At 47.8% G+C, this 12880-nt stretch overlaps 1 protein-coding gene across 1 annotated transcript in view; it reads right to left on the bottom strand.

The window, feature by feature from the left end:
- The window catches only part of Sdk1 (sidekick cell adhesion molecule 1), a 713594-nt gene that overhangs the window by 271333 nt on the left and 429381 nt on the right, over window positions 1-12880 (bottom strand). Inside the window, exons 6-7 of the mRNA XM_029477307.1 lie at window positions 7412-7523; window positions 5856-6046 (exon numbers count right to left, since the gene is read on the bottom strand). Coding sequence (XP_029333167.1) covers window positions 5856-6046; window positions 7412-7523 — 303 coding nt within the window. The remainder of the gene's footprint in view (window positions 1-5855; window positions 6047-7411; window positions 7524-12880) is intronic.

The raw sequence follows: 12880 nt of genomic DNA, 5'->3' as shown, positions 1-12880 counted from the left end.
TGTCTGTCTTGGCAAATGAGAGGGAGAGAGAGAGAGAACGCCAGCCCAGTTGGCACAGGCTTGTACTGGACTGTTAAATATCGATCACAGCTGCAGCCAATAAAACCAAGGATAGAAACGGGCATTCCATCTTTAGAACTAAGATGAAGACATCAGAAGAGTCTCTTGCCCTGGGTGAAATCAGAGCTCAAAGCCAGCACGGGCTGAATGTCCTCCAGATGGCCCAGCTGCAGTACCAGAACCAGAGCTAGGACCCCTCCAAGTAGTTCAAAACTGGGGCGTTGACTGAAGGGGCTGGAAGCAGAGGTGCTTGCAGAACCGCCTCCGTGGGGGTGATTAATGCATACCCAGGCCATGTTGCACAGCCCTCAGGCTTGGTGGTGAATTCAGACTGATCCCCAGGCCTGTTCTGATAAGCACATTGCCTACATCAGCTTCCCTGCCCTCTAGAGGCCCAGTTCTGCTGCTATGCTGTGCCTTTGGCTGCAGTAGCTGTCCACACTGGGTGCCTCGTCCAATGGAGTGGGCAGAATGGTCCCCGAGGATGTCTACGCCAGATCCTCTGGGACCTGTGTGCTCTGTATGGGACACGGTGAGCTCTGCAAGTGGGATAAAGGTCATCGATCTTAAAATGGAGAGAGTGGGAGAGCAGGGTTAGCTGAGTGGCCAGGTCTCATGGCAGGAGCCCAGATAGTGGAGAATTTTCTCTACAAGGAAGCAGGAGAGGCAAGAGGTGGGGCAGAGATTTGAAGATGGAAGGACTGGAGGAAGGGAAGAGAAAAAAGGAAAATGGTGGGGAGAAGGGAAAGAAGAAAGGAAGGAAGAGAGAAAGGAGGGGGAAAGATAGAGGGGAAGGGAAGGATGGATAGGAGGGACAGGAAGAGGAATTGAGGGGAGAGGGAGGGGAGGAGGGAGAGAGACATAAACACCTACTAGGCTGCAGAATGGCTGCTCATCTATGACACTGTACCAGCCACTATGAGTGGCTTTGTTTTAAAATAGGAGTGATCTGCATTCAGGGACTCAGAATAGCTTTGCAAGAAAGAGATGGAGTATTGGTTGTTGTGTTGCTCAGTCTTCATTGTGTGCTTGTTGGATTTATTAACACCATGGAGACACCTCACCTCTGGGAGTGTCTTTGAGGATGCTTCCAGAAAGGTATAACTGAGGAGAGAAGATTGCCTTCCCCCAGTGTGGGCAGCACCAGTTTGTGTGCTGTGGGCTGTGTGCTCAGCTCAATTTAAAGCACAAAGTGAGCTGAGCACAAGAGTTCATCTCTTTCTGCTCCCTGACTGAGGATGCAGTATAACCCACTGCCTCATACTCCTGGACTTAAAGCAGCCAAGGCCAGAGACAACAACCACATGCATACTTGGTACTTGGCTTGCTTTCTCCACAGTCCAGGATCTGGAGTCAAGGATGGTGCTGCTGGCTTTAGGATGGGTCTTCCTACATCCATTAACTTAATTAAGACAATCCTTGACAGGCATGTTCACAGGTCAACCTGAACCAGCCAGTTCCTCACTGAGACTCTTCCCAGGTGACACTAGAGTGTGTCACATGGACAGTTAAAGCCAGCCATCACAGTTACCATCCTTTGTTTTATCCTGACCAAATTACCAATGTTCCAAGGATGGCGAGAGCATCATGGCTCTTAGTGTAAAAAGAGTGTGATGGATACACTCACTGATGTGACACATACACTCATTAATATGACATAGACACTCACTAGCCAGCAACACGTGCTATGGTGGTCATGCTAATGACACGTGAAGCCATTCTTTCAGCACTTTTATGGTGAGCTTGCTTCATTGACTCTCCCTTGTTTCAGCCTTACCTACCACCTCTCCATGTCAAGGATCAGAACCAAGGCCAAGAATATCAAAGACATTCATTAAAGCTCAGCGACCAGGTACCCATATGGTCAGAAGTGAACCCTAAAACCTATGCTTATATCTCCCTGCTACATACCTTGCTACCATGTGCCAACTGCTACAGAGCACAGCTGAGACTCTTGCACAGTGACTTCCAGGAGATTCTCAAGGGACACCTAGTCTTATTGACAGGCAAGCTTGCCAGAAGCTAAAGGATGGATAGGTCAGTCACAGACAGCTGCTCACAGCCTGAGGCACCCATCCAGGGTTTGCCTCCAACAAAACTGGCCCCAGACACTGGCTGCAGAGGCAGTGCTTGGGAGATGGCTGAACTGTTCTTGCTCTCTAGAGCAAGAAGAGGCAAGGCCCATTGCAGACTATGGACAATCTCCAGCATAGAACTGCATGGTTAGTAGTAGCAAAGCACACAGTCTATCAGCAGATGCAGGGGTGGAGCTTCTCCTGGGGGGGGCAGCACCAGCACTCCCCCCCCCCCCATGGTGGGTAAAGTTGGTTCCTATGTCTGAAAGATGCCACCAAGAAAGAGAAGGTGGTAGCAGAGCAGAAAGTTGTACACCATAGGGAGGCAGCGGTCATGTTACACAGTAGCCTCTGAGTGTCAGAGCAATGGCCCAGAGTCTGGCCAGCAGGGAGATGTCACAGCAGAGGTCAGGAGGAAAGAGGGACAGCAGGACAACTGAGCAGTGAGGAGGTCAGGGGACAAGCCTCAGGGCTCTACAGGGTGGACGCCAGGCACCTTCTAGTGATCAGAGCTTGGAGTCCTGTTTAGACTACAGAAATTGAGCAATTCAGCTGGAAGCTGACAGGCAGGGCAAACAGCCGCCGCCGTCTGTCTCGTCTCATCAGTGTGAAATATCCATAATTGGAAGGCTATTCCTTTTGCTTCCATTCATCTGCATGCTCATATCAATAGCTCTCTGCCCATCTCTGCTGGTGACAGCCTGGGAGATTGGTCACGCTTGCTCAGAATCCCTCCCTGATGTGGTGGCCGAGCTTGGTGACAATCCCTGAGTCCTTTGAATCAACAGAAATGCTTTCTTCAGTGTTTTCTCCAGTGTGACCCAACCACAAAATTTCACCTGTCACAACAACTTCTAAACAAAAGGGGATTGAAGTCAAACTTATTCAGACAGAAAGTGCTGGGGACAAGAGGTTGCTCAGTGGTGAGGTACTGACTGCACAAGTATGGAGACCTGAGTGTGTGCCCTCAGCACTCATGACAGCGTGTCCCTGTGACTCTAGCACAGAGGGATGCAGCAGGTAGGAACAGGAGGATCCCTGAAGCTCGGCAGTCAGACTAGACAAAGTGGCAAGCTACAGGTTCAGTGAGACACCCTGTCTCAAAAGCTAAGGGAGGTGGTTCAGTGGTTAAGAGAATTTACTGTTCTAGCAAAGGACCCAAGTTCAGCTCCAAGCACCCACATCAGGAGGCTTGTACCTGCCTTCAACTTCAGCTCTGGAGGAATCAACACTCTCTTTGGGTCTATGCAGGCAGCTGTACACACACACACACACACACACACACACATTTTTTAAACCTCAAAAATAAGGTTAAGAGTGACTGAGGAAGGCATTCAATGTCTACACATACATGAACATGTGCACACACATACATTCATCTACAGACAAAAGAATTGGAGTGTGTTTCCATATCTTTCCAAGCCAGAACATGAGGGATGGTGAGGGCTAAATGCAAAAACCGATTCTGATGTGAATTTGAGATCAAAGTTAGGATGATAGATTTAAATACTCGAGGAAGGAATGGTGATAGAGGCAAACATTCCCAGTTTATAGGGAGATAAATTTCCTCCCTTGTTTAAATTACCTTAAAAATGTTTTTTAACACAATAGAGTCCTGTCTTCCAGAGATTTACACATAACAAATTTTAATTTTGGTTCAATCTATAATGGACTGTGCTCAGACAGCCATAGATCAAGCCCAATGGAAGTCTCTGCTGAGAATGGGATATGATTTTCACATCTATATCTAGCACTGGCAGCCAGAGGAGAGCTCAGACCCTCGGGTGGGATCAGCAGTGATTGGCGACTCTGCCCTGTGGCTCCGATTCTCTGATCACCCTCATGACCTGCTCTGGAGGTTGCTGGTGGGCTGTATGTAGCAAAGTCACAGGGAGAGCGCAAACCCCTGTCCCGATGGCTAACAGACAAGAGACTGCTCAGGGCAACCACCTTCTATGCAATGCTCCTTGGTGCTGGCTAATTTCATAGAAATCTATCTGCATTTTTCTTTTCTTTTTGCAAAATGGCAAACTGCAAAAAAAAAAAAAAAGGTGTTATTGAAGGAGTAATTCTCTGGAGAGGCCTTTCTCCCCCGTCCATTTCAATGCCTTTCATTTCTGACAAGAGATGGAGTGAAGCTGCCTTTGAGGCAGTCTCTGTCAGCAGTGGCTTCTGCTGAGGACTCGCAGGGCAGCAGGACAGCAGCTGCAGCCATTTTAAGAACAAGCTCGTGACCATGCAGGAAGCTGGGAAAATCAAGTGCGGGTACTTGCCTCGCTGTGTGATGCGCCCATATCATCATCTTGTGATAAGCTTACAATTCCCTCGGCTGCAGCCCAAGCCATGCTTCCAAGACTGTGATCTTCCAGTATTTAGTGGTGACTTGGAGCTTTTGACTTTATCCGCCCTCCCCACCTCCAGGTCATACTTGGCCTGTTTTTTAAAAAAATGATTGCTGTTCTTACATTTCAGTTCAACCTTCCGAGTCGACATCACATAGGCTGACTTCTGAGTACAGATCGTGAGAGCCAGGGAGAGTTAGGGAGAAGTTTGGGGCAAAAGAGAGGCCAGAAGAGGCAGGCGGTGGCTGTGATGAGGACACCCCCACCTCCACTGTCCAGCTTGATGGTAGCAGGTGATTGTGGACTGAGGGTGAACTGTCCCCCCTGTGCTCCCGTTTCCAATGTTTGCTCCCCAGGCGGTGGTGCTGTTTTGGGACGGACACGTCAGAACTTTTGGTGGTTACAGGGGATAGACCTTCAAGGGTCATAATCTAGCAGGGATTCTGGGCACAATCTTCGGGGCTGCAGGGACTCACTACCAAAAACAAAGCCAAACTATCCACTGGGCTTTCCCTACCACGGAGGACTGTATGCCTTGTAATTGTAAACGAAAGCCTGTCCTGTCTTGAAGAGTTTCTAGTAGGTGCTCTGTCCTAGTGATGAGAAAGGCGAGAGGCACGGCTATGTTGAGAAGGTACGAGAGACATTCCTACTTTGGTCCAAAGCAAGTGGGATTAACTCGGAAGATAAACTCTACCATACCACCATTTACATCATTAAAGAGAAGGTCGGTGGGGCCCAAGGAGATGGCTAAGCTGGAAAAGGTGTGCTCAGTCAAGTCTGACCACCTGCGTTTGATCCCCAGGATACATGGTGGAAGGAGAGAACTCACTCTCACAAGTTGTCCTCTGACCTCCACATGCATCCTGTGGCCTGTGAGCATCCCCTCTCCAAACATACACATACACATACAATCAATCAATCAATCAATCAATCAACCATCAATCAATGTCATTAAAAATAAAGGTCAGTGGGGACTGAGGAGATGACTTGGCAGCACACTCACTGCAATAGCTTGAGGACTCGCTGCTCCCACATAAAAAGCCAGGGTCAGCAGTGGATCATCTATAACCCCAGGGCTGTGGGTGGAGGGAGGCAGCTGGATCCTGAGAGCCAGCTATGGAGCCAGTCAGTCTAGCCAAAACGGAAAGCTCTCGGTTCTAGAGAGAGATCCTACCTCAAACAATAAGTTGGAGGGTAGCAGAGGAGAGTCACCTGATGTCAACCTCTGGCTTCCACATCTGTGTACAGAGGTGGCACACGCGCACAAATACATCAGGTTAGTGGGATACACAGCAGCTCTCTTGTCTGCCTGGCACTGTGGGAATGGAGAGCTACCTGAGGATGCAGCCAGCACCACTGCTGGACTGAGCATTACCTATGATGGAAAGGAAGGCTCTGGCCCTGGCTGGCTCAAATGTGCTCCCGCGGAGTGTCGCCTCGCACACGTACATCCCGGTGTCTGCTGATGTCGGATTGGTGATGGTAAGGCGCCTCCCGTAGCTGTGTAGTCCACTTGTGAGCCGAACTCCGTTTCTCTTCCAGTGCACACTCAGCTCCTCCACAGGCCTGCGAAAGAGCGGAAGGGCACCGGTGACAGCGAGCTGCGAATCACGTGGACCGCAGTAATAATAATTTCAGGCATTCAGCACGAGCTTGACAAAGCTAATTCTACCAGGAACCATGGCGGGTTGAACAATGGACATTTAAAAATCAATCCAGATCCTGCTCCACTCCCTCACGGCTCGCCTCAACGAGACATTCTGCTCAAGGGCTATTGAGCAAGGATAGCTAATTGCAGCGGCAATGGACCATACATGCTAATGATTCCATTTGCCCAGGAAAAGAATGCTTCAAATAAATACTAATAGGGGACCTACAGATACACGGAAGGTGTGACCATCTAAACCTCAACCTAGAGTGACCAGGAAATAGGCAGGGCATGCCTGGAACTAGAAGGGCAAGAGGAACTAGCTTTCCTTGGCTATACAGGGGTTTGGCTCATCTCTCCCCCTATAGCTTGAGTCATTGTTGCTGAGGAGGTCTCTCCATCACCAGGAGCTAACCTGAAAAGCTCCATGCACTGCAGAGACAGTGGGAGGAAGTATCTAGCATGAGGTCCCCTGCATTCCCTGACATGCAGTGCCCCAGGAGAAGTGAGCCTGCTGCAGTCTGAAGTGTGGAGCTCATACGCTGTTCTCCACATCACTGTCTCTCCACAGGAGGATATCCAGGTCCAGGCTCTTTCTTATTTATTGGAGTGTATGAGTGTACATGTGCGTATATACCCAGAGACGCTAGAGTAGGTCAATGTGATTATTATTTATACCTCTTGCTACCTTAATTTTTTGAGAGAGGGTCTCTCACTAAACCTGCAGCTTGGTGTATTGCTAGGCTAGCTGAACCGCAGATCCCGAGGGAATCCTCCTGTATCTGTCTCTCCAACGCTAGGATTATAGGAGTATGATAACACATCTGGCTTTTATGTGGATTTTGGGGAGCAGAACGTGGGTCCTCATGCTTGTGCACCAAGTATTTTACTGGCCAAGCCATCTCCCTGGCCTCTTGTCCATGTTCTGTTGCCTTTATTTGAAATGCCCAGCCTTTATAAGTACTTTGTATTTTGGGTTTTCCCCCTCTGGAGTATTTGTATATTCTCAGTGAGACTGCATAAGGATGGGAGCCAAGTCTGAACATGAAATCCATTTGTGTTTCATCTGAAGTTTACACACTTAGCCCAAAGGGAATCCCATGCTATATTCATTCTTAGTGCATCTGTGCTTTGACCCATCAGACATATGAGATCGGGTTGGAAATTTCCACTGCAGCTTGGTATCAAGGCTCCAAGTCCCAGATTTGGAAGTATTTCAGGGTCTGGGTTTTCAGATGACAGATGCCCCACCTAAGTTCCCATGCCCAGAGCACACCCTGTACCTGGCATTGGCTATGCACTCCAAGGTAGTCTCACTGGACCCTGCTACCACACTTCTGTTGCCTGGGGCAACCACGATGATTGGAGCCATGGCCTCGTGGGTACCAGTATCTCCTGTGACAGAGAAAACAAAACATCCATGGAACACTCCTCAGAATGGAAGATGGGGTGATGGGGGAAGGACAGAGAAAGGGCCATGTAAAACTACAGCAAGAGGAAACTCAGAACCTATGACTTACCAGGACCCCTCAAGGGAACCCAGCGTGGGATATTTTTACATTGCCCCTGGCCTCCGTCAGACTGCAGGTGATGGAGTCTAGGCACAGCCAGCCTTGTCTGCCGGCCACCTGTCACCACTGGGCACTTGGGCAGCGGCAAGCTTTCAGGAGCTTGGCATTTTCTAAAATGCTTCCAGTTATTTTTTTCCATTGATCTAAGCATTTGTTTATTGACATCACCTGGCATACCCACTGTGGCAGTTAATCTTAATTGTCAACCTGATGAGATTTATAATTACCATGGAAACAAACCACTAGGCCTGTCTGTGAGAGGGTTTACTAAAGTAGTCTAAGCGAAGTGGGAAGACCCACCCTGAACATAGATGGCACCATGCATGGCTAGGATTCAGGGCTGAATACAAAGCAGAGGGTGAGCTAGCACTCACACTCAGTCTGCTTCCTGTCTGTGCATGCTGCACGCTCCTGCTTCCCCAACCATGCTGGACTTTCACCCTCAAACCATGAGCCAGAGTCAACTCTTGCTTCTGTAAGTCCCCTTTGTCAGACATTTTGTCATGGCCAGAAAACTAACTAATATGTCCACTATTTTCTAATCAGTTCAGCTGGACAAATATGCCATGGGTTGGGAACTCTGATAGGTACAGGGTCACAGATCAGTCCTGGTGACTCCCAGGGTGAATTCGTTAAGTCATCCAAGTGTTCTCTTCTCTCCACAGTCACCCCCGGCCCCTTTGCTTTTCTGCTACATAAATACCTGGAAACCATCTCTGAGTATCAAACTATAAATAATTTGAGTTCAACTTATAGAGACAAGAAGGAGAAAGCTATATGCAATTTTTGCTGCTTCCCCCCTAAAATACAGTTAATACATCAAAATAAACCACCCACAGTAACTTTACTAATTTTTTAGGGGAAATCAAAACCAAGCATTTATAGAGTAGGGACTTCAACACAGGGTGTGGATGTAAGAGACCGGGAATAAAAACAAATTTAAATGACCAAAGAGCAAAATACCCTCTTTGGTCCCTCACAGTGAACAATTAGCATGTGGGCAGTTATGGCTATTCAGAATTCTGGCTCATCTGTGGTAGACTCACCATCTAGAGTGCTGTATCTGGTGTTCCTTGCTTACAGGGGAACTGGTTTTATACTAGAGGTGCATATAAATGACAAAGCAGTGGGGAAAGAGGAAGCGAGGAGTTGGCTGAATCAGTAAAGTGCTTGTCCTGGAACCTCAATCTGAGTTTGATCCCCAGACCTATGTAGAAAAGCTAGGTGTGGTGGTGCATGCTTCTAATCCCAAAGAGGACCTCTTGGGATTAGAACCTGGGGCTCGAGCCGGGCGTGGTGGCACACTCCTTTAATCCCAGCACTTGGGAGGCAGTGGCAGGCGGATTTCTGAGTTTGAGGCCAGCCGGTGGTCTACAAAGTGAGTTCCAGAACAGCCAGGGCTACACAGAGAAACCCTGTCTCGGGAAAAAAAAAAAAAAGAACCTGAGGCTCTTCGATAAGACGGTCAGCCTGGCCAAGACAGTCAGCCTGGCCTACCTGGAGGTTCAAGGGCAAGAGGAGACCTTGTCTCTCTTTAAAAGAGAGGGAAAAAGGTAGATGGTACCTGAGAAATGATACTCCAAAGTTGTCCTCTGGATTCTACATGCATGTACACACATATGCACTTTCACACATCTGTGCTAGCATACACACACACACACACACACATTCACACAAATGGAGCACGGGAGGTGCTGAAAGAGGATCTCAAGTTCAAGGCCAGTCTAGTCTACATAGTAAGACCTTATCTCCAAGACAAAAATCAATTAATCAACCAATCAGTAATAAAGGGCTGGGTTGTTAGCTCAGCAAATAAAGTGGCTGATATTAAAGCATGAGGACCCGAGTTTGGGTCCCCAGCATCCATGTAAAAAGCTGGGTGAAGCCCTACAATTTCAGCATTGGGGAGGTAGAGGTAGCCTCCTCTATCTGCGGTATGCTAGCCAGCTTGTCTGCCCAAATTGGTGAGCCTTGGCTCAATGAGAAACCCTGTCTCAAAACTCAGATGGAGGATGATTAAGAACAATATTTGACATTAATTTCCGCATTCACAGACTCACATATGAATACCTCCACCCCTGCACATGTGCACAAACATATTAGCTCATAACACACATATATACAAAAAGACCAGCAAATACATATTCTTAAACATATACATTGATTTAATGATGGGAGGTCTATTTTTATACACCCTTAGGTTCCTGGGACACATGCAGCAGCCCTGGCCTTTCCCAGACCATAGGCCCCTGAAGTCCCCTCTTCTTTAGGACTCCCCTGGGAACCTTCCTGCTGATGCCTTCCCTTAGAAACTTCGGGGATGGCTCACCAGATGTCAGACTGTCACGAGGGCCGGAGCGTATGCTATATGGCAATCTGAGGAGCACCCGGCTTGTCACCTGTGAAAGCGGCTGATGAGGAGAAACGACACAGGGAGCTAATATTTGCAAATGGTTATGAGGAGTGACGGAGAGCAGCAGCGGGAGCCAAGAGGTCACGGAACCACGTGCTCCCATGTCATTAATCACCGCACAGCCGAGACAGCAGAGAAGATGAGAAGATGCCCACACCCGTGGTTACCACCTGGGGAAGATGGTCTCAGATGGAGCCTCTCTTGCTTAGGCTAAGCAGACTGTACTTTAGGCAGCTCTGTGTAGCACTGTCACTGAGCAGAGCTAGGCATCTTTCATGAGACTAGCCGTACCTGCTTGCAAACCCCAGCTGGGCTTGTTGGCTGTTCCATTCCCCCTAGAGGTGGGGAAGAGTATCCAGTCACTCCCCTCAGCCTGTTGTATGTTATTCTGTCCTAATTGTGGACAGCCTTAGGATTGGAATGTATGTGGGGAGCTAGAGTATACAGGTTGGGGAAGACTAGGAGAAGGGAGTTCCATCTGCAGCCTCAGGGAAGCCTTCATCCATATAGGCCACACACCTTCCAGCACAACTGCCCCTCTCCCATCTTCTGTATGTGAGCTCTCAGTGTGAGCTTTAATTTGTCATTGGACCCTTGGCAGGAGGAAGGTATAGGCATTGGGAAGTTTCCATTACCATCAGGAGAAATATCTCTTAAAAGCAGATGAAGCATGATGCTACCATGTGACAGGTGTGACAGAAGCCCCTTCTGTCCTGGGTTCACAGGGATGCAGACCGTTCACTGGGCATCTTACTTTAAGCACAAATAAACCTGCTGTCTCCCAACAGAGGCAAAGAGTCATTGGTGGGACTTGCCCCATTCAAGGTCACCAGATGTGAGCCTGTTCTCTATGCCAGCTCCCCACCCCCAACTCCTGCATTCTTTCAGATGGAGCTATGCTCACACAGGACACCAGTGAGAAAAGATGGAGAAAGCAATCAGAAAGGTTAGCTTGGCCTGTGCAGGCATCCACAGCAAGGTCAAAGCAAGGCTTGGGGAAATGCTGATTGTAAAGCCCACATGGTCATTGTTGCAAATGTAAAACAATGCAATATAACTGTGCATAAATAATTGAAATCCAGAGACCCTGACAGCAAGGAGAGTGCTCATTATAGCACATTGCTCTGACATGCCTTCTTCCTGTGAAAGGATGCTTGCCGTTTATTTTATTTCATTTTATTTTTTGAGACGGTCTCTCATATACCCCAGGCTGGTTTTGAACTCTGAGATGATGTTCTATCATCTTGGGAGAAGGAACCCCAATAAAGCATTGCCTCCATTAGATTGGCCCTGGGATATGTCCTGGGGGGTGGTGCATTTTCTTGACTTCTAGTTGATATAGGAAGGCCAGCCCACTGCAGGTGGTGCCATCTCTAGGCAGGCAGACCTGAACTGTATAAGAAAAAGTAGCTGACAGTGATCCTAGGAGCAAGCCAGTGAGCAGCCTTCCTCCATGGCCCCTGCTCCAGTTCTTGGCCTGACTTCCCTCAGTGATGGGCTATGATTGTGACATATTAGCCAATGAAACCCTTTCTTTCCTACATTGCTTTGTGTTACAGTGCTTATCAGCAACAGAAAGCTAACTAGAACAGATGAGGCCAACCTTCTTATCTCCAGTGCTGGGATTACAGGCATGTACCACCATGCCTGGTTCTAGGTGGTACTGGGAGCAAAACCCAGGGCTTCAGGAATGCCAGGCAAGCACTCTACCAACTGAGCTACGTACCCAGCTCTACTTTAGACTTTTAATTAAAGTATATATACACACGTTTAGCATACTGAAACTAAAGTGGAACAACTCTCCCTTTCCCGTTCAAGGGCAATCTCTTCTAAACCTTTTTAGGGATTTAATGTTATACATGCAGTGTTAGTCTTGATCCAGCAACTTTACACATTAAATAATTAATCTTCTGTGTGGCCTTGAGCTCACATCACTTCACACATCACACATCCTCTCAGACAGTTCTTTAGTTCTCTTGAAATTTACATGTGAGTTGTTCCTCGCATGAAACTTATGCCCTGGTTGTCGGGAGTGCATGATGAATTCCCTCTCCCTATCCCTCCTCTCCATCCCCTCTCTGTGTTATTTACTGTATTTAAGTATAGCAAAACACACACACACATATACAAACTTAAATTTCATATATAGCTAATATATACACATATTTGCACACTCCCTTTTGAAAAGCAAGACAACTAAAACCTTCCGGAAAACCAAACATCTGTATAAAATAGAAGCTTGAGCGCTAAATACTATGTAGTCATGAAGCAGGTCATCTTTGCTTAGCAAAAGCAGCCTGAATACTGTGTCTATCTCTCTCAATTTTCACTAATAATTACACAATTGGTCATCAGTAGTCAGACTAAAAAGATGCACCCATGACCACGGGACAGGGTGTGGATGTCATTAGTTTCAATGGTGGACAACTGTGGAGGACAGGAGAACAACCCGAGAGAGCAAGAAGTGACCTAAAGGGGAAGGTGGCTTCCTTTCCCATAATGCAATAGGGAAGAGCCAGGCTTGGTTCCCAGTAGGCCATGGAAATAGGGGCATGTGAGCATGCATACACCCCCCACCCCATATACACCCCGTTTGTAACTTTAAAACACAGTGTATTAGTTAGGGTTTTACTGCTGTGAACAGACACTATGACCAAGGCAAGTCTTATAAAAAAACAACATTTAATTGGGGCTGGCTTACAGGTTCAGAGGTTCAGTCCATTATCATCAAGGTGGGAGCATGGCAGTATCCAGGCAGGCATGGCGCA

The sequence above is a fragment of the Mus caroli genome, chromosome 5 (genome assembly GCF_900094665.2).
Source record: "Mus caroli chromosome 5, CAROLI_EIJ_v1.1, whole genome shotgun sequence".
NCBI lineage: Eukaryota > Metazoa > Chordata > Mammalia > Rodentia > Muridae > Mus > Mus caroli.
Note: the sequence above shows the minus strand (reverse complement) of the source record. Positions and strands in the feature narration are given on the sequence as shown.